We start from the raw sequence: 23,326 nt of genomic DNA on the forward strand, positions 1-23,326 counted from the left end.
ATTACATTGTTAAACCGGGTGAACCAGAGTGTAGTACACATCCTGAATGTGGTATAAGACCAACGCCAGATTCAGAAGCTATTGAAAGACGCACACTGTCAGAGGCTATTAATGCTAATATCTTATATAATGACACTGGGTATTTGCTGATGTGTGTTAACGGTATAATAACGACATTGATAAAGGAGATGGTCGATGGATACAACTACCATTACTAGCGTATTCTAGAGAGGTTCTTGCATTTAGCTCAACAAATGATTATTTAACTTAGTTCTGCAACAATGGTTATCATTCACTAGTTGTATTTATTAAGGTTTCCTTTGATACGCGGCTGGCCCAGGTTTTCGGTTTTGTCCCCAACATAGGTTATGCTGTGTTTTCTTCCTTGGGTACACATGAAGAACAAAAACTCCCCGTTCTTGTTCCGCGACATGGTCATGCCCCTCTGTTGAGAAATGGTGACGTACAGTGTGTTCTCATTTACACTGACCTTGTCAATCCCTCTAGGTATGCAGGGAAAAATGTGAATATTCTTGATGCCTTTTCGCTCTCCGGAGGTGTAACAAAAGGCGTGCATCCAATTATATATAAGTCCCTTAAATCCAAAGTAATTGAATCGATTTCTATTAAACTCACAGATCAAAAAGGTCATCCTATGCATTTCGAAGAAGGATACCCTGTTACGTGCTTACTTCATATCCGATCGCGTTGAATCTTTGAGTACATTTTGCTGTATTAATAGGAATGTTGTCCATTTGAAAAGACAGTCTCCTCTTCGCCACCATGCGGGTTACATTCATCCCTCCTTCCGTAGCAAAATATCATACCCTGTTTTCGAATGGCAAACAGATATCATCCCGAGGGAGTGGTATTGATGATATAGTCACACTTTCTTATGAACCAAGCTATCACAGAGGCGGGGGTTTATTCTCGGTTTTAGCTGGACTCGCTAAAAGAGCTTTCCCTTTCCTAGTGAAAAATGTCATTGTGCCTTCAGCTCGAACATTTGGAAACAATGTTCTAGATGATATTTCACACGGAAGGTGTTATAAAAAGGACATCTTTACCGAGTTGTAATCATTGTTGAACTAAGAGCAGTATGGCGAGCATCACCAGCGCGGTTGGTGTCGGGGACCCGCGTTCTCCCCTGAGGCAATATGCCGCCGGTGTCAGTGAATTGTTTCCCCGCCCCAACAAAATGATATTATTGGAAACAACGATTGCCTCCCGTTATGATGCTGATGTTTTACCTACTAACCTTGGATTCAATACGAAATTATCCGATACATATATAGAATTTTTCATTCCTGGAACACTTGGCAGTTTTATTGATTTGGGGAAATTGGTGTTGCACACCTCTTTACGCTTAACTAAGCCAGACAATACTACTCCTCTCGATGACGCTCAACATGTTGAATTTACAAATAATACCGCGCACAGCCTATTCAAATCAGTGCAATGTTTTTTGGGAGATGTAGCTGTTGACAATAATGTACTTTATGGGTACACGTCATACGTTAAAATGCTGAATACTTTGTCGCTCAACAAATTGAATACAATTGGAGCCAATGCTAATATTACCATCCCAGAGAACGGTTTTATTTTCAAAGTAACAGCAGAATACTTTGACAATGCCAGCGCGCAACACAAGACCATTATGAAGCGGGTATACAACTCTGTACCCCGCTTCTTCTGGATATAAGTTCTTTAGACAGTTACTTGCTCGATGGTATTTCGGTTAGACTCCGAATGGAACTATCTAGTAATGCATGGATGCTAAATTCTCCAACTGGCGATAACATTCGTCTGCATATAGATTCAGCCAAGTTGCTTTATACGCGACTGTTTCCTTATCCTAATGCACTTCATGCTTTGAACGCGTCTCTCGCCACAGGGAATCTTTTAAAATCGACATTTACCAAAACCCTCTTGAAAACCTATGTGCTAGCCAAAGAACAAATCTCAGGAACGTATGATCAACCGTGGGGTAATGTTATTCTGGAAAAACTCTCGCTTATTATAACGAGCATGGAAGCTCATTCTGGCGACTATACGCTAAATCCATTGTATTTGAGCCATGGCGATATAAGTCAAGCTGAAGTGTTAATGGTAGAACCATGTATAATATTCCTAGTAAATTCCCTCATGACTATGCTGAGCTCTACCATCGTACTTTGGATGCACTTGGTTTTCACAAAGACCATTTAATCGGAAAGGATATTTTCGGCAAGGGGGCATTGATTTGCACATTTGATTTGCGTGCTGAAAACTTGAATGATAATTTGCCCGTTGAAATGAATGGGGGGCTTAGACTTAGCTTGAATCTAAGCAAGGGAGAAAACGGGAACCGTCTGTTGATACTGTTTGGCGAAACAGTGGGTATAATAACAGTTAACTCTGAAAGACGGCTGCAGTGTGATGTGCGCGCTTGAAGCGGCTGTGCGATGAACAACATGGAGATTGAAAGAGGATTGAGGGGGCACATAGGAAAGCAGGCCTTGTTTTTAGGCGTGTTATTGGCAGACGAAGTAAACTCTATACCTCGATATAGAAAACCTATAGTGTGCATCGTCAATACGCTACCAAGTTATTCTAAAAGAGAAATGGGACACTGGATTTGTCTCTACTATGAACCGGGCATGGCAGTGTTCCTAGATAGTTATGCTCTCGATCCAAAATTATACTCTGATCATTTTAAATATATTGATTACTCCGGGCTCAGTATGTATAAAAATGCATTTCGACTTCAAAGCACGCGAAGCGATGTGTGCAGGGCTTATGCCATATACTTTGCCTACAATGTCTCACACTTGGGTGTAAGAGAAACTCTTGAAAAAATATGTATGGAGTTTTCCAAGACCGAATATTCGAGGAATGACGAACACGTGATGAGATTCGCTTACAGCAAGTTTATAATGCCCGTATGTCATCAAACATTTAACACGTGTTCATAAAAAGTAAGTATTGACTTTATTGATTTTTTCATATTGAAGTGAAGGGGGGGGGGGGGGAAGGAGGTTGTATACCGTGCTTAAATCAGAGGTCTGGCTCCACACACAGGTCCTCACTCGTCACCGCCACTACCCCGTGCTGCCCCCGCCCCGGCCCGCCCCGCCGTGCCCCGTTCCGCGCGCAATCCTGTCGCATCCTGTCGTCGCAGCGTCCGCAGCGCCCGCTGCCTCCCCCGCCGCCGCCGCCTTATTTGGCGGGCAGTCTTTTATGTATGAGCCGGATCGAAACATAAAAGCGTTTTTTTCATATGTTTCCACAAATCGAATAAACTTTAAGACAATTATTGTGTTATTTTTCATCCTTTTTTTTGATAAAGGACATATAAACAAGTCAAACAAACTCAATATTTATTGGAATTTGGTCAAATTATGATTCCAGATTCATCATGTGCAATTTTATAATATCATTGGCTCCAACATTAGTCCTTGTATACAGAATATATTTACATATATTTTATATTTAACATAAAAATAGCAGGCAAATTCTTACACTATAATAACTATATACAACATTCACACCAGTCCTTATCTTATAAACAACTACAATTTATTCTGAAAAGACTGTATCTTCTAGCATATATTCAAGGGGGGATGATGAGAGCATTTGATTTATTTTTTCCTGTTCCGCGGCTAGCATTAACATGTCATCATCCGTCTCTACCTGTTTTATCGAGGGAAAATATTGCTCGGCCAGCACATCCCGTTCTCCCCACAATTCAGAGGTTTCTTCTTGTTCTCCCATTTCACCGATCTCTTGCCCACCCATTACCTCGGCTAGTCTCGCTTCTGTTATGCCTCTTTCATCGCCTTCCTCCAAATTTTCTTCGTTTGACAGCGTCATGATCTGGGCTACCTCCTCCTCCTTCTCTTCCTCCTCTATCCCTATAGAATTATCGGGATGACCGTAAGATCGTGACTCCAAGGTGCTAATGAAGTATCTTTTGTCCTTAACTACAGATATCCCTCTCTTGGGATATTTTACTGTACTCATTCGTCCATTGCGCACTGTGAATCCCTGATAGTCAAAGGTAAATGTTTGCTTCTGGAATAGGGCGTCTTTGTATCGCTGATGAACAATTTTCTTCTTTATGAACTTTGGAACGCCCTTAGCTGAACTCAACCGGTCACCGTCTGCCAAGAGGATGGAGTAGCACTTTGGTTTTACACCTACAAATTCTGAGATGGTTCTTTCCCCCACTTCAGACTTGAGAAATCCAAGCTTTCCTTTGTTGTCTGTGCTGTACAAGGAATGTGAGGGGCTAAAGTTACTTGTGTCTATATAGCTTTTGAAGGGCTCCTGCGAGTACTCTGTTAATAGATCAGGAGTTTCAATTTCTGTTATTAAGGAATCAGTGTCACAATACACTAGTTTCGCCCGATCTCCGTAATGAGCCTTCAACACATTGTAATAGAAATCATATAGTCGCAGCTTGGACAGCTCTAGGATGTAGTAGCCAATGTAGTTTGGATGATTCACCCGTGAATATTTCGTATGGCGAGTTACAACTACATGGCCATCATTGAGAGGTACAACGCGTTTAAAGTAAGGACTTCGGGCCAGCTTCAAAAACTTTTCGCGGTTGGTGACAATATCTATGTCTTCACTATATTTGGCCACGTTCATCAGGAATCGACCAAAAATGCAGTTTGAAATACACTTGATTGCATTTTTATTGATAGGGCAAGTAGCACTTTTGCGGGCGTCTATGTTATCCTGAATGAAGTCCGCAAGAAAGTGCTTTTGCTTAAACGTATAAATAGCATGCACTTTTTTTAACAAACAGGCCTAGTTGAATAAGTAGTTTAAGGAGGGGCAGAGCAAACAGCATTTTCTCCTGAGCAGCATGTGTTCCAATCAGTTTTATGTTCTTACACGGTGCTGGACGGTTTTCTTCTTCATACCATTCGCGTGTGACTGACGATATATCTCTGTTGGTGATATTGTGTCTCCTGATGATCAGTGTGAGGTCATCCGTTTTCTCAACGACTTCACGTGAGACAGCCTCAGTATCGCACAGAATGAGATATCCAAAACCGCCATCGGTTGCTTGATTGACCAAGCCCCCGTTCAAAAACAACTGCATTTCTGTCTTATCTAGTTTTCTCATATCCCCACATGGCAACTTCTCTTGCATTACAGTGGGATAAAGACTATTGAAGTCAAGATACGAAAGGAAAGTGTTTCTATTATGTTTTGGATTAAACTGAGGGTTCGTGTATATGTTATTGGCGCGTACAAAACGACGCACGACTCTTGTGTAGCCCCCACGCACATTTGTTTGAATGCAATGATATATGTCTGGGCTACTAAGCACCTCTAATTCCTGCTGTGTTTTTAACAGAAAAGAGTCATAGGCAAATCCTGGCAGGCTAACATAATTTACAATATCCAACCTCCACTGGGTTTTCAAAATACCTCGCCACTCTAGGAAGACATCACATAAAAGGCCAACATCCACTATTACATAAAGCAACAAATAGTCCTTCAGGCTCTGACACCCAGCTACTTTCTAAACATTCTGAGCATGTTCATAATCACTTTCGGAAAGTTCTGCTTCCTGAAGCGAATTGAAAAAATCTTCGCGGGATGGAAGACGTGTCTCAGAAAGTCGTTCCATCGAATCCATATAGTCATAACAAAACACCTGATTTCCCTTGATCAATAATGGCAACGCAGGTGTTGGCACATTTTTCAACATCTGTTGTGTGCATATGGGTTCGTTCCCATTACTGATGAATTGGTTCGCTAAAGCCGCGAGTGAACCAGACATAAAGGCATACGAGTCAAAAAATCTCATCTTATGATGACTTCATGGTATTCATGGTATTCAGGTATCGTTAATTCACGCAGGATTAACGACATTTCGTAATTAGCATTATGTGCAATGAGAGTGAGCTGCAATTTTTGATTTTTCATTTGGAGGTTGCATCTATTACAATAAGCTCCAATGTAATTGTTTCCTGATTTTTCATGGTCATGATGTTTTACTCCTTTACCTTTTAAAAAACCCTGTTTACAGAGAAGACAGTGAGTTTGCTCATTGTGACGTGTCGTATCTTCATCGGTCATGTTAATTTTATTTTTTAGAAAATGTTAACTTCTTCCAGGCACGCTGCATTGTATGAATAAAATTACAGCATTACTTCCACAATAGGATCCGCTCTGTACTGTTTATCCGTTTCTATTCACTATAATGTAAGCATACGCTATGACAAAGTGATGTCTCTTTACACATCCAGACACATTCGATGAAGGCTCTACGAGAATACTCTCAACGTTATAGAATGTTAACTAAGATGGCTCATATGCCTTAGCATGATTAATAAATTTCACAGTAAAGCCCGCGCGTGGGAATCTTAGTCTTGTGATCATCGTTGGGCAAATTGGCACATGTTCAGCAAGCGTTGTCTTGTTCACACAGGCGCACAGGCAGATCTCGCAATTTTTTTTTTTTTTCCGCGACGTTGACAAGTAAACAGGTTCATGTATGCGTCAAAGTCTTGGATACGAGCTAGGTGTCTGTTCCCCAACAACAGACAATGAACAACTTCTTGATCTTTGAGCCCCTTTCTGAATAGAGTTAGTTCGTCTTTTTTGTCTTCAACGTTGTCTAGACAGTAAACGCGAATACTTATGTTATTTAATCTTTCAAGCCGACCGAGGTCTTCCCAGGATACCGGGGTTGGAATGTTACCTGTATTAATAGAGCCCAAGCAAGCATTATCCCATTGTCTGCCCGATGGAACTACATTTCTTGACTTTATATAGCGATAAGCTGTTAGAACTTGGAAAACGCAGTCCGTGGGTCCTGAAGGGTTGAGAACTTGTGTTTTCCCTGGAACACCCTTAGGATAGGGCACATACTCTCCAATACTATTGTGCAGCATTATAAGAGAGAAGGAAAATTTTACGCTAACTATTTCATCTAACGTAAATCCACTGCCCTCTTCGTCTGACATGTCATGTTCAAACCGATTAACAAAATATTCGGATAGTTCACGTACATATGAATCTATATCATCATAGCTAATTACCTGCATATGACTTCTCATATACATATCTCTATATTGAACTCCGTCGTCGGGGTCTTCTCTGACTAAACGCAGATGCATGTCAACGTGCACTTTAAAAGAAGGAGGTCTAACCTGCTGGCAGCCTTGGAATACAGACTCTACTGCCCCGCGAAGACGGCCAGTGTTGTTGTTGAAATATGATGCAATGTCTCCGTTGTCTGCTGGTGGGATGGGCACGTCGATCGTTGTTAAAGCCCCGTTGAAATGTTGGCTTATTTCACGGGGTGTTGGTGAGGGTGTTGTTGCTGGCCGTCCCGGGTTATAAACGCTGGGTTCTGGCTGTGGAGAATGTTTGGTTGAGAGAATCCCTCACGACCAGTGAAATAACAATTTTTTCCTTAGAGCAGAGGTGTGCCTAATAAAAATAAAAAAAAACGTAGAAACTTACCGTTTGTTCCTGTATTCGCTTGTTTTCGTTTCGGCAATGGCTGAGCCTACCAGACCCGCCTTCTTCGGAGATAGCCCTTAAGGAATATGAAACACATAAATGAAATTTTATGAATCTCTCTACCCCGCACATATTTTACTGTGACACTTAAAATACAATATGGGAAATGTGTCTCTTGTAAAACACATTTTAACAATATTGCATTTCAGAAGATATAAGGTTTTGGCCTACCTTTGGTTTTGACTGGCTTCGTCGTTGAGACCCGTCCGTGGAGAACAACTCCCAATATCGCTGGGGTCTGGTTGAGAGAAACTGACATCTGATCGATCTTCTGAAAAAGATAGAAAGACTAAAGTCGATATTGAATATGTTGCCCAACTCTCTACCCCCCCTCCCGTCATCCACATCTGCTACTGTTTTTTTTTTACAAGCATATAAAGTAATGCGAGCATTTAAGTACTTACCATTGTTTCTAGTAGGTATATCTTTCGATCCAGTCCCAAGGCCCTCTGGAAGACAGGTCGCCCTATGAGCTGGAGCGTGGACAACGGGAAGTAATTATTACACCATGAACATTTGATACAGGTGTGTCCAGGGATCCTCATGTTTGCGAGAAACAAGAACAGGAGACCTCCTGACCTGAGACCTCCTTGAGAATCTGTGAAGGGCTCGTTGGTTTGACGACCATAAATACCCCCGGCGTTGTGTGTTCGTTTGTACGTGTGTGTGTGTGTGTGTGTGTGTGTGTGTGTGTGTGTGTGTGTGTGTGTGTGTGTGTGTGTGTGTGTGTGTGTGTGTTCCTCAGGTCAGTCCTTAATGACCTGAGGTTTATTGTAATGACTTGAATCATTAAGGCTCCAGAAGGCGTAGTCTCAGATACATGGAGATGTCATCGAACCATTTTTTCCGCGATTTTATCTCGTATGAACAGATGTGTGTGTGTGTGTGTGTGTGTGTGTGTGTGTGTGTGTGTGTGTGTGTGTGTGTATATATATATATATATATATATATATATATATATATATAGATATATATATATATATATATATATATATATATATATATATATATATATATATATATATATATATATATATATATGCGTGTGCGTGTGTGCGCATGCATGTGTGTTCCTCAGGTCAGTCCTTAATGACATGAGGTTTATTGTAATGACTTGAATCATTAAGACTCCAATCGGCGTGGTCTCAGATACATGGAGATGTCATCGATCCATTTTTTCCGCGATTTTATCTCGTATGACCAGATATGTGTGTGTGTGTGTGTGTGTGTGTGTGTGTGTGTGTGTGTGTGTGTGTGTGTGTGTGTATGTGCGTCTATGGGAAGAGGGGGAAAGATAAGACGCCGGGAACAGGTGGGCGGGACATATTCCAGCCTGGTCATTAACATAATGTCTTTACCTTTTCCGTGATTATAATCTCGTGGTCATTCGAGCCCTAGTTCCCCGCGATCTTATCTTAACCCTTCAACTACCCCCTCTTCCGTCACCCCCCCTCCCCGCTGGGCACCCAAACTCCCGTCACCTCAGTAGAGGGGTGGGTGGGGGGGTGAAAGGTGTGGGTTGGGTGGGTGTGGGGTGGGGTCCAGCTACCCCCTCTTCCGTAACCCCCCGCTGACCCCCCCAACCCCCACTTCCGTACCCCCCCCACTCCGGTTACCCCCACTTCCGTACATTTGTTACTACTGATATGTAAAAGGGAATTGCTGCTCAAAAACTAAATACATGGAATTCACAGTATATACAGTAAATTGAGTAAAATTTCAGAAAAAAAAAATTAATGAACCAATAAACATTACGTTTCAGTGAATATTGTTCATATAAATTTTTGCTGGAAAACACTGATTATTAAGAAAATAAATCCTCCTACTCGTGAACACTATGATCAGTAGTTCTTAATACCAGTATTTCATGATCTTTAATTTAATTAGGGTGAATATTTCCTCTATTACCACATTTGCTTTTGGAATTTTATTCTTCCACTTGATAGTTGTTAAACACTTTTGAGTGTTTTGATGTCTCATTTGTTGTAAAAATGAATAATAACCATAATATAACCATGACAAGTGGGGAGATTGTATTACTCACGCGCCGACATCTCGTTTTCTACTCAACCAACTGTTCTTCTGTTGCTATACGTTACATGTTACGTTACGTTACGTCACGTTACATAATGCGTTATATATTTTCTACTACCCTTCAAACCTTCCGTAAAAAAGAACATTGGGAGTGTAGAGATGAAAACAACGGTAAATCTTTCCTCTATTCGCGTGTTTTTTTTTTCTTTTTCTTTTTCCATTGACAGAATTTAAGCTCTTTAATGTTTTGAAGCATCATTTGTAGTGGAAATGAATACTAGCCGTTATATGACCACGTCAACGGAGTTAAGATTGGTGATACCTCAATATACTCAAAAAGGCTTAAAAATGATCAAATGGAAGAAAAAAAAAGGAAATAATAATAAAGGAAAGAAATACCAAAATGTGAAAATAGACATGAAATGTTGAAACGGGCGTGACCATGATGTCTCAATAGGACTTAAAGCGTACCTAGCATAACCTATCCATCTATTTGACATGGTTATATTATGGTTAATATTCATTTGGACAACAAATGACGCCTCAAAACACTCAAAAGGGTTTAAAAACTATCAAATGGAAGAAAAAAAGGTGCGTTACCAATATAAACGCTGAAGTCATCCTCAAGCTTTACTTAGCACTAGTTAGACCTCATCTCGATTATGTGGTTCAGTTTTCGTCAGTCCATTAAGAATGGATATCAAGATTTTAGAATCTGTACAGAGTAGGATGACAAAAAATGATTCAAAGGACGGAAAACTTTCCATATGAGGATAGACTTAATCATTTAAATCTGCATTCTCGAGAGAAGCGAAGGTTACGAGAAGACGTGACTGACATTTGTAAAGGGATGAAGGGCTTTAATAGGGTTTTGGTTGTTAAAGAGTCGGGTAATGCATGAAGCAGTGGGTTTAAGATAGATGAATTCAGATTCAACAAAGACACAGACAAGCATTGGTTTACCAAAAGAGGCGTGGATGAGTGGAATAGGCTTGGCAGTCATGCTGTGCGTGACAGTATAGTAAATACATTCAAAAAGAGCTTGGATAAATTCATGGCTAGTGAGGTAAGCTGGAGTTAGGCACACAGGAGATGCCTTGTACCGACCAACCGGTCTCATACCTTTTTTTTTTTTTGCGTTCTTATGTCCTTCTTTTCTTCAAAAAAATCCGAGAATCGGAAACGGTAACGAAATAAGGAAATACCATAATAACCCTGAAAATAGCCATGAAATGGGTGTGTTAACCCACGTGGCCACATTCGACATAAACCCGTGGTGCACAGTCATAGACTACTTAGCTGTTAGTAACAACAAAGGCAGAGTAAGAAGCGTATCGTACATAATTCGCGTAAAATATTAAAGGTAACTAACCTGACCAAACGTAACCATGTCTAACCTAGAACAGTATGCGCACAGTATGGTATAGTTGATTGGCGGGGGTCAAGTTTGTTAGGTTGTTAATCATTTGCACATCAAATGACACCCCTAAACACTCCAATGAACCAAAATGAATATCAAATGGATGTAAAAACACTCCCAAAAATAGGGAGCGATAATAAAGGAAATAAATACTGCGTACCACAATTGTTAGCAGAACTAATGTTAGCATTAGCTTTTCATGAAATCATATACCATCTTCCCTTCCCACCAATCCGTCCCCATTGTCTGATAATACTTCTAGGTCATTTGGCACTCCACTACTGAGGTTTTCTTCACTGCTTCTCGTGGGTTTTACAGCAATGGTGTGAGCACAAGCAAATGCTTTGGAAGGTTTCGGGATTTAAAGACTGGTCATTAAGCATTCGTTCATTTGCTGACCGCTTTCCAAGGTATTTTTTTCTGAGATATGAAACTTGTCATCACATGTACTGAAACCTCATTTCATCATGTGGTGAAGCAATCTGTCTCAGCCGAGGGTAGTGGTCCTAAAAGAGTAGCCTATTTTATCTTTTTTGGCTTATTTATGTATGGCCAACGAAACAAGATAAGCACACCCTCTGAATTAACCCTATGATGTTTCTTTGGCTATACATAAATAAGCCAAAAAAGATAAAATAGGCTACTCTTTTAGGACCACTACCCTCGGCTGAGGCAGAGTGCTTCACCACATGATGAAATGAGGTTTCAGTACATGTGACGACAAGTTTCATATCTCATAAAAAAAATACTTTGGAAAGCGGTTAGCAAATGAACGAATGCTTAATTACCAGTTCCATTCCACATTACTCTCTAATAGGACCCACTATAGTCCCTTGGTATTGTTGACCTCGTCCTTAATGTATTAGGTCAATTATTAGAATATATTTGCTCGGCAAGATCATTTTTATTTCAGGGGAAAGTATATCAATTTTTTGTCGTTTTTGTTGGTGTTGTTGACAGCTTGACCTACTCCTTTGTGAATGTATTTCTTCCTTTACGAGAAAAAAGCAATACCTAGTTTTTTTTTTCGTGATTCATTGTGTGGGTGGGATTTAACATTTGGGTAGAAAAAAAATGTGATGAGTGTATTTTTTTTTTATTTTGATGTTTTTTCACACTTCATTGCCTTCGCATGCTCAAGGATATGCGTATGGGAAAGTTTAATCCCAGCAAAATCATTTTTCTATACCAAAAAAAGTGTACACTCTGCCTCCTAATGTACTTAAGATTCATTTTGAGAATTGTGTGTCATGTTATGGGATTTTTTTTTTTTTTTTTTAGTGCCTAGGAAAAAAAATAGTTAAAGTTGTAGATTAAATTACCTATTTTTCTGAAAGCTCAAAGTATAACTATCTTTTCTTTCTTATTATATTCTCCCGTAAGCAAATGAATGTGTGGAATTAGTGAAGGTAACATAGTTACGCTGCTTATATGGAGTTCAAGATTTTACCGTCATCAAAATCATTTCCATAATGTCTGGAAAGAACAAGTGCCTTAACTAGCGAACTCTATTATTCTGTCTGTTTTTTTCTTTTTTCAAATGAAAAAAAATCACCCTCTCGATAATTAGCACTTTGACATGCTCTAAATAAATGTATTCTATCGGATTGCATATACTGATTTTCCAAAAAAAAAAAGAGAAAGGAGAAAAGTATGAATAAAATAAAATAAGTTAGGAATGTCTTGTCTTATCTTTGCTCATTTGCTGACTAAGACCAAGTTAGATTTTTACGATCATCTCATCTTCAAGTGTAACTACATTGATTGTCAGTGTCGTCTATATGCATTAACGAAAAGTAAAATTTATGGTTATGTGACTGTGAGCAGTAAACGAAGATATGATGTATGACACAGGTAACAGGTAAGAGAAGGAGCCGTTGCAAGAAACGTAGCAGAAAGGTAATGGTATGCTTAGTAGGAAGGTTGTGGCAATATTCACGCTAAAAGAAGCAGTAACGTAGCAAAAAAAAAAAAAAAAAAAAAAAAAAAAACGCAATGGGTACAGCTTGACCTACTCCATTGTGATTGTATTTCTTCCTTTACGAGAAAACAAGTTTTTTTTTCACACTTCATTGTCTTCGCATGCTCAAGGATATGAGTATGGGAAGGTTTAATCCCAGCAAAATTTTTCCACTCCGCCCGGGAATCGGACACGGGCTCTCTCGGTTGTGAGCCGAGTGTGCTAACCACCGCACCACGAAGCCACCCGCTAATCAGAAAGGTAGCATTGGCGTAATGGGATGTAGTAAAAGGGTTGTTCAAAGGTGATGGGGACGTGGTAACTAGATAGTAGAAACGTTAGAAACGTGCATATGATCCACAGAACGTTGCAATATTATTATTATTATTATTATTATTATTATTATTATTATTATTATTATTATTATTATCATGTATGCCATGTGTATGTACTATAACTTGTCTGAATTATCCCTCTCATCCAGAATTAAGATGTATTTTAACAGTGTTATTATTATTATTATTATTATTATTATTATTATTATTATTATTATTATTATTATTATTATTATTATTATTGTTATTATTATTATCATGTATGCCATATGTGTGTACTATAACTTGTCTGAATCCCTCTCATCCAGAATTAAGATGTATTTTTACAGAGCGTAATTCAAAATTTATTGTGTCCATGTAATGAATGGTTTAACTATTCAGACTGGATTAAGTTTGGATTTAAGACAAACAAAAAATAATCGACCTGCATTAAGCTAATATAAGATTTTGGCATGTTAGTTCTCACTAGATATATATATAAAAATCTGAAAATCCCATTCATTTTAACTCTTCCTTATATAAAGGCTATCGCGGTGTTAGTTTTTTTTTTTTTATCTTGACGCCCGGAAAAACGTAGGAAAGGGGGGGCAGGTGCGTTCCGCCTAATACCATTCCATATATTTCACAGAGTTTATCTGCATTGTTAGCTCGTGGTGAAGAACACTCATGGACGGAAGGAGAGATGTGAAACGTCTCCCACAATGTTTAAACATGTGTCATCTGCACGGCGGACACTGTCGACACACGACCGACACGATCCACTAAACGACTTTCGTCTCTAACACTGTTTACACAAAGCATTGCTTCTCATTCTCACGAGAAATATACCATCATCCCGCAACAGAGGCGAGTCAACACCGTGACGTAAAGCCATCCCCCACCAGGGGTCAGCTTTGTTCGCCGAACGCGGGAGAGTGGGAGTTACCTATCACATCTGCTAGAGGAGGGTGGGGGTAGGGGGACAGGTGTGTCCTGTCCAACGATTTTTTATGTTAGCTGGTGTTGGAAGCTGGGGAAGAGCGGGGGGGGGTTGAAGGGCGGAAGCAGGTGTGTCATGTGTAACGAATTTTACGTAACGACTTCCCCATCATCGCCATCTTCCATAGTATATTTCCAACTGTGATAGTGTTTGCGCGTGCTACCACAACTCCCCGTCATTCATATAATGTATAATTTCTCTTTCTTTCTTTCTCTTTCACCTTTACATCTTCGTCTTCTCTCTCTCTCTCTCTCTCTCTCTCTCTCTCTCTCTCTCTCTCTCTCTCTCTCTCTCTCTCTCTCTCTCTCTCTCTCTCTCTTCTTTTCTCTTTCTTTTCTCCTTCTCTCTCCTTTTCTTCTCTTCCTCTCTCTCTCTCTCTTCTCTTTTCTCTTTTCTCCTCTCTTCTCTTCTCTCTCTCCTTTCTCTTCTCTCTCCTTTTCTCTTCTCTCTTCCTCTCCTTTTCCCTTTTCTCTACCTCTCCTTTCCTCCTCTCTTTCTCTCTCTCTCCTTTCTTCCTCTCTTTCTCTCTCTCCTTTTATCCTCTCTCTCTCTCTCTCCTTTCCTCCTCTCTCTCTCTTCAACCTTGGACAAGGCCGAACCACATTCCAATCTTACTCAAACCCGCCACCCATCCCTCCCTCCCTCCTATCCATCCAAAACAATAACATTGGACGGGTCATTGACTTTTCGGTCCTTCGCAGATACATTACTCACCTCTTCGTACCTCATTTCCGGTCACAACAACATTCATACTTTCCGGTCAATCACCTCATTCGGACCCTAACACATCCCATACGTTCGTACTGTATTTCCGCCCGTTTTCGCAACCTCTTCGTACCCAAACAACACAGTCATTCGTACTGTGTTTCCGGTACAACTGGTTCGCGACCTCTACGTACCCGATTTCCGGTCTAACATACCCTACGAACACCCATTCATACCCGATTTCCCGTCTAACATACCCTACGTCCGGTTATTCGTTCCCGATTTCCGTCCCCGATTTCCGCTGTAAACAACCCCGTAAAACGACATTGCCGTACGTATATAATCATAGCCAGGGGCAAAAATGATACACATATGGCATTTTATCTTCTACTCCTCGCTTCCCATATATCCTCACCGTTCGGTAGGTGTCTTCCTACCTCCTCCTGTCATATATATATATATATATATATATATATATATATATATATATATATATATATATATATATATATATATATATATATATATATATATATATATATATATATATATATATATATATATATATATATATATATATACACACACACACACACACACACAGACACACACGGGGTCAAGACGTGTCATATGGCGCTCCCCATTGCAGTCACAGGGTCAGTTTGTTAACCCTTTTTCTTTTTCTTTTTCTTTTGCTTCTCCTTCGCTCCCCATTCCTCCGCCCCCTCTCGTTGTTTTCAAGGTACTCATTATTACAAAGAACACTCGTGAAATGTTGACATTATACAGACATACAGTGAGTGCAGTGTGTTAGTGGTGCTGGAAGGGTAGTGAGAGCTGCGTCGCCAACACAACACCGAAGACACCCTCCGGAGGACGAAATCACCCAGCAGCAGAGGAAGGTCAGTTCAGGTGGCAGGCAGTGAGGCGGCCTCGTCACTCAGGTTTGGAGCAAGATGTACGGCATCTTCATCAGCGCTGTGCACTTGTTCCGAGAAACAGATATGACAATCAACCGGCCAGCAACCACCACCTGTGTCTCGCCGTCCCAGGCTTAGCACCTCCTTACTAAGCCTGGGTATCCCTGAGTGACCTCCCAGATACTGCCCACCTGCACCCCTCTGGGACCTGTCACCTGTACCCAGCATCCTGCCTGAGGATTAACATCGCACTTGACCTCACCGCCATCTGGAAGTATCCGCCCCTTCGCACCCCCCCGGCACGAGCACACTGCACTCCATCCCAGCCAACCCCTCCCATCACCCCTACCTTTCCCAGAGACAAGTCTGACCCCCGTTTTCCATCACCCTTCTCATTTTGTACTTGTTCTCGCTAGTGAAATTTACTTGAATGTATTTTTAAAGTGTTAATTTTCAGCCTGACGGCTGCCCTACTTGAATAAACCGTATATTATTATTATTATTATTATTATTATTATTATTATTATTATTATTATTATTATTATTATTACACACACACACACACACACACACACACACCCACATCTATATATATATATATATATATATATATATATATATATATATATATATATATATATATATATATATATATATATATATATATATATATATATATATATATATATATATATATATATATATATATATATATATATATATATAGTAGCCAAAAGAGAGGTCAATTTCGGGTGGAGAGATGTCTTGATACACTCTTCTTGTAAGAGGTCAAGTCATAGGCAGGAGGAAATACTGACTAAGGAAGACTGTTCCAGATTTTACCAGTGAAGGGGATGAAAGAATAGAGATGCTGGTTAACTCTTGCCTAAGGGGTTTGTAAAGTATAGGGATGAGCTTGAGTAGAAAGTCGTGTGCAGCGGGGCCGCGGGAGGGGGGGAGGCATGCAGTTAGCAAGTTCAGAAGAGCGGTCAGCATGAAAATATCGATAAAAGATAAAAAGAGAAGCAACATAGCGGTGGGTTTTAAGAGGTAGAAGGCTGTCAGTAAAAGGATGAGAGCTGATGAGACGAAGAACCTTAGACTCCACTCTGTCCAGAAGAGCTGTGTGAATGAAGCGTGAGATGTTCACTCCATACGAGGACGGACAAGGCCCCTATATATGGAAAGCATCTCTGCAGGGGAGAAGAACTGGCGGAGACGATACAGAACGCCCAACCTCGAGGAAGCTGATTTAGTTAGAGAGGAGATGTGAAGTTTCCAGTTGAGATTTTGAGCTAAGGATAGACCGAGGATATTGAATGTTGAAGAAGGTGACAGCTGAGTATTGTTGAAGAATAGGGGATAGGTGTTTGGAAGATTGCGTCGAGTTGATAGGTGGAGAAACTGGGTTTTTGAGGCATTGAAGGACACAAGGTTCCTTTTACCCCAATCAGGAATGATAACAAGGTCTGAGGTTAAGCGTTCTGCAGCCTCCAGTTTGGAGTCTTGTAATTTCTGTTGAAAGGGTCTCCTGTTGAAAGAAGTTGAATAATGCAGAGTGGAGTCTTCAGCGTATGAGTGGATAGGACAGTTTGTTATGGAAAGAAGATCATTGATGAATAACAGGATGAGAGTGGGTGATAGGACAGAGCCCTGTGGAACACCACTGTTGATAGGTTTAGGGGAAAAACAGTTACCGTCTACCACAGCAGAGATAGAACGGCCGGAAAGGAAACTGGAGATAAAAGAACAGAGAGAGGGATAGAAACCGAAAGACGGCAGATTAGAAAGCAAAGGCTTGTGCCAGACTCTATCGAAGGCTTTCGATATGTCTAGCGCAACTGAAAAAGTTTCATCGAAACGGGTAAGAGAGGATGACCAAGAGTTAGTTATGAAAGCAAGAAGATCGTCAGTAGAATGCTCCTTGCGGAACCCATACTGGTGATCAGATATAAGGTCAGAAGTGGAAAGGTGCTTTTGAATCTTCCGGTTAAGGATTGATTCAAAAGCTTTAGATAGGCAGGAAAGTAAAGCTATAGGGCGGTAGTTTGAGGGATTGGATCGGTCACCCTTCTTAGGCACAGGCTGTATGAAGGCATACTTCCAGCAGGAAGGAAAGGTAGATGTTGACAGGCAGAGGCGAAAGAGTTTGACCAGGCAGGGTGTCAGCAAGGAGGCACAGTTTTTAAGTACAATAGGAGGCACTCCATCAGGTCCATAAGCCTTCTGAGAGTTGAGGCCAGAGAGGCCATAGAAAACATCACTCTTAAGAATCTCAACAACAGGCATAAAGGAGTCAGATGGGGGGATGAGTAGGAGGAATATGCCCAGAATCGTCCAGAGTGGAGTTGTTGCAGAAAGTTTGGGCGAAGAGTTCAGCCATAGAGATAGATGAGACGGCGGTGCTGCCGTCAGGGTTAAGGAGAGGAGGGAAAGATGAAGAAGTGAAATTGGATGAATTTTTTTTGGCTAGGTGCCAGAAGTCACGGGAAGGATTAGAAGAAGCTAGGTTTTGACATTCTCTATTCATGAAAGATGGTTTGGTAAGTCGAAGAATAGATTTGGCACGATTCCGGGCTGAAATATAAAGATCATGGTTAGCAGGAGTGCGAAGGCTCTGGTACCTTTTATTAGCTGTCTCTATATCTTTAACAGCACGAGAACAAGCATGATTAAGCCAAGGCTTATCAGCATGAGGAGTAGAGAAAGTACATTGAACGAATGCCTCCATTCTAGAGACAATCATCTCCGTAGTGCGCAGGGCACACACAAAGGGGTCTCTATCGTGGAAGCAGTAGTCATTCCACGGGAAATCGGAAAAGTATATCCTCAGGTCGTCTCACCGAGCTGAAGCAAAATGCCAGAAGCATCGCCCCTTCGGTTTGTCCAGAGGATGTACAGGAGCGATAGGACAGGATACAGAAATAAGGTTGTGATTGGAGGAGCACAACGGAGAGAACAGTCTGACAGAGTAAGCAGAAAGGTTAGAGGTAAGGAAGAGGTCTAATATGCTGGGCCGGTCTTCAAGGCGGTCGGGAATACGTGTAGGGTGCTGAACCAACTGCTCTAGGTCACTGAGGAGAGCAAAGTTATAGGCCTGTTCACCAGGCTGGTCAGTGAAAGAGGATGAAAGCCAAAGCTGGTGGTGAACATTGAAATCTCCCAGGAGATTTCAGCGAAGGAAGAGTGGGTCAAGATGTGCTCCACTTTAGAGTTCAAGTAGTCAAAGAATTTTACATAGTCAGTAGAGTTAGGTGAGATATAAACAGCACATATGTATTTAGTAATAGAATGACAAGAAAGTCTTAGCCAGATGGTGGAAAATTCTGAAGAGTCAAGGTCGTGGGCACGAGAACAAGTGATGTCGTTGCGCACGTAGGCGTAACATCCAGCTTTGGATTGAAATTTAGGATGGAGATAGTAGGAGGGAACTTAGACTAAATGAAGGAGAGAGAGAGAGAGAGAGAGAGAGAGAGAGAGAGAGAGAGAGAGAGAGAGAGAGAGAGAGAGAATACAAGACAAGACACTAGGTAATAACAATAGGATGAATAAGTGTTTCCTACCGACAGAGAAAGGCAGGAGCCCCTCTTTATTGATGTATTTTCCATCTGCGTCGAGGAAGTGCTCGGGATAGAACTCATCTGGCCTCTCCCACAGTGTTGGATCCCTATGGCAACACTCCAAATGCGGGTACAGGACGGTGCCCTGCCGGGAAAAAAAATATTTTATCACTACATGGCCAAGAAACTGCCACGGGCAAAACGGGAAAACTTTCAAAGGAGCATATATGTAGAGAAACGTTTGTACTTCTCCGTCTTGTCAAAAGTTATAATGTCCCCTGTGGCATTTATTTCGTCTATATATGGTATATTTTGTCATTAATCAAATGCAATGCAACTAGATAATAATTAACAAGTGGTAGTAGATTTTTTTTTTTTTGGGGGGGGGGTATTAATACTAAGGAAAATAATTAGAAGCGGTGTGAAGAGTGTTTCGAACTTCATCAGGATTCAATTGTTGACGTGGCAGCTACTGACATGGCAACCCTTGCTAACGTGAGAGGCCTGGTTTGCCAGCGTCTAACTTTTTGATACTAAACTCCATACGAAGCACCCCTTCCTTGCGCTATCGAAATTCTCATAACTTGAGAAATACCCCGACAGAAAACCAGGCTGTTAGCGTCAAATAGCCAGACCAAGTCTGAGTACTCGTACTAAGCTCCCGACCACGTTGGAACCGCCACTACCACCGAGTTTTGCCGATACCTCCACTACATCAACTCCCGAGTCTTTGAAATCCACAGCTAAGTAGCAGAATAGGGTTGGCCAATTATATTTTTGTCTTAGCTGGAAATAGGAGTAAGGGAGTTTTCCAGGTAATGCGTGTTCCTTTGATTTTAATTGGTGCTCAACATTAGCCTCGGCAGCGGAAGTTAATTTCCCTCATCCCCTACACAAAAGCAACTTTGAGAGTCCATTATTACCTTTATATGCAAAAATTGTATTCGAGTACTCTCTATATGAGCTGTGTATGCAGAACAACGTATCGCCTGCTTGAACATCTTAGTTGCCAAAATGAGGTAGAAATTTAAATTTCTTTTTAAGATTGGATCTTTCATGCGGCTAAAATAATGATCATTACGAGTGAATGTAATAGAAGAAAATCAGCAAAATATTGCCTCTTATGTTGCTACAACAAATCTTTGAATACCTTGATCAACTTCTTAGGGAAATGCATACATGCATATCTGGTGCCTTCTATAGACTACATTTGAAAATGAAAAAGATAATTGACGACGGAAAAAAACAAAAGGTCAGAGGAAGTTATGATATCAAAGCATTTCCGTTATTAATCTCTCTCTCTCTCTCTCTCTCTCTCGTGTGTGTGTGTGTGTGTGTGTGTGTGTGTATATATATATATATATATATATATATATATATATATATATATATATATATATATATATATATATATATATATATATATATATATATATATATATATATATATATATATATATATATGAATAGTTTGAATATGTTAATTTATATATGTTTTGAAAATGCCTAAACAAAAAAAAAAAAAATGTTATTAATGATACACACGTTTGTAAGATATCTGCCATAGGTTGACTGGCATACATTAAGTAACTCCTGTTAATAAGCAGCAACCCTTTGCCATTCCATTAGTGAATTACCGTTGGTGCGCGTCGCCTCGCTCATCCTACGAAGTTAAACCAGGGGGTATCTCCGGGAAAGTTTCCATATAGGTTCCCTTTTCATAGCTGGATCTATCGACTTGCTCACGCCATGAAATATGTGGGCGTTTCCTTGGCCTCCTTCACTCGGGAGTGTCTCCTCCAAAAACAATCCGGAAATGAGGGTCGGCTTCTCGGTAGCGTGCCATATGTCCGTATAAGCGGGGAAGGCATTTATGGACTATGCGGATATTATACCTCGAATCTATCTCACGGAGTAATCGCCTGCTTGACACAAATTTATTCCATCGGTATTCCACGATTCAGCGTAATTCGAAATTTGAAAATAAGAATTATGTACGGTAAGTCGTCCGTCCTTGGATACACTAATGAGTGTCTACGGTACAAGAACAAGCGGAACCAAAACTACTTTCGGTCTAATAAAACTAAATACAATAATACAGATATATAAGCAACCAATGAAAACTTCTTCGGACAATGTGAGAGGGTACGAGGTTGTGACGTTGTGGTAACACTGAGTGTGTCGACAATCACGTAACCACCCGTACTCAGTGTTACCACATCCCCGCATTGGTATGCGATGATTAGCAGGCTTCCTTTAGTTTATAACGGATTCATTCGTATTTTTCCCATAAGATATGCGAAGAAGATTTAAAACGTACTCAACAAACGTTCTGTGCCATTTACAGAAATTTCCCACTCATTGATATGAATATTCTTTCTGGTAACATACAAATACATATACAAATTAACACTTCTGGACCGCTCATACTCTCAGTCCGATACACTAGCCTTGGATGGGAAGTGATTAGCCATGCTTGATCTAAGCAGGTCGAGCGTGATTGGCCAGTTCAGGTCTCCAGGCGGCAAGGCAACATATAGCTTATTTGCCTCTCACTTGCCTCTCTACATGGGGGAGTTTTACTTTCTCGGCATTTTTTACCAACAACTTATTCCATATCGGTACGTTTTGTATACCAAAATAGTTGTTAAAGTTTGCTGATTTCGAAACGGTGACTGATAATTCAATGAGAGCAAAACTATGGGAGGTACAGCGAATTGAAGGATAAGAAATGATAAAATTTTGTTTTACTATTTCATGGTCCTTTCATTATCTAAATATACGTTTAGTCTCACTCTAATGAATTTAGGTTCATGATACGCAGCATTGTATTATGAACACGATAGTAGACTCAATTCCCCGTAATATCATCTGGTAGTTTCCTAATGTCTGGTTCACACAGTCACGACAAAGGCTCGCCCCGAATCGTGGCCGTTGACGGCGAAAAAATCGCCGACAACAGCCATGATTTTTTAAACTTTTTTTCTGTTGCCGACGCGTCGGAAACATGTCGCCAACGCATTGGATACATGTTTCCGACGCGTCGGAAACATGTGGCCGACGCGTCGGCTACTATTCGGCTACTCGGTCTCCGACAATTTGTTTTTAAATTTAACGGCCTTTTTTGACCCCGACGCGTCGGGAACATGTCGCCGACTCGTCGGGAACATGTCGCGGATTCGTCTAAAACATGTCACCGACGCGTCGGAAACATGTCGCCATCAGGCAAAACTTTGGCCACGATCTCCCAGCTGAGCATCAGCTGGGCTCAGCTGAGACCTATGTATGCGTCGTCTGTTTGTGGTTGCGTCACAGTCCACCAGCAGCAGCAGAACCCCCAGGAGGAGATAGGAAGACACCTACCGAACGGGCGTGAGCGAGGAGGGTGCTGAAGCCCTTCAAAGACCCTTCCCATGTCCTCACTAACCGTTTCCCTTTTGTCTCATCAACACCAGAGAGCAGTTCAGCATGCTCTCTAAAGACAGTTCCTCTCTCTTTCTACACCCCACTACATTCACACAACATACACACCTTTTCCCCAAATTCAAAATTCAAAATGGCGAAAAACAACACTGCTTCGAAGTCCCCGCCAGGGGGGGGACCTTAAATCCCCCCAGGGAGGACTCCCCTTCTGGCTGCCGACTTGAGAGGTGTCCTGATAACTCCTCGAACTCCTCGAACCTCCTTATCAATTTCTGCAACATTCGTGGTCTTCGTTCTAATTTTCATTCTGTGGAACACCATCTCTCCTCCTCTAAACTTCATCTTCTCTTTCTCACCGAAACACAGGTTTCTGAGGCTACTGACAGCAACCTCTACTCTGTTCCCTCCTACTATCTCTATCCTAAATTGCAATCCAAAGCTGGATGTTGCGCCTACG

At 40.9% G+C, this 23,326-nt stretch overlaps 1 protein-coding gene across 1 annotated transcript; it reads right to left on the minus strand.

The window, feature by feature from the left end:
* Nucleotides 1–3,389: 3,389 nt before the first annotated feature.
* On the minus strand, nt 3,390–20,376 carry LOC126992705 (uncharacterized). The gene is made up of 4 exons (XM_050851519.1): nt 19,450–20,376; nt 7,938–7,982; nt 7,705–7,804; nt 3,390–7,549 (listed from the first exon to the last, which is right to left on the minus strand). Exon 4 carries the CDS (start codon nt 4,633–4,635, stop codon nt 3,559–3,561), a length of 1,077 nt encoding a protein of 358 aa, XP_050707476.1. The 5' UTR covers nt 4,636–7,549; nt 7,705–7,804; nt 7,938–7,982; nt 19,450–20,376; the 3' UTR covers nt 3,390–3,558.
* Between the last annotated feature and the right edge of the window lie 2,950 nt (nt 20,377–23,326).

This window comes from Eriocheir sinensis, chromosome 7, assembly GCF_024679095.1.
Source record: "Eriocheir sinensis breed Jianghai 21 chromosome 7, ASM2467909v1, whole genome shotgun sequence".
NCBI lineage: Eukaryota > Metazoa > Arthropoda > Malacostraca > Decapoda > Varunidae > Eriocheir > Eriocheir sinensis.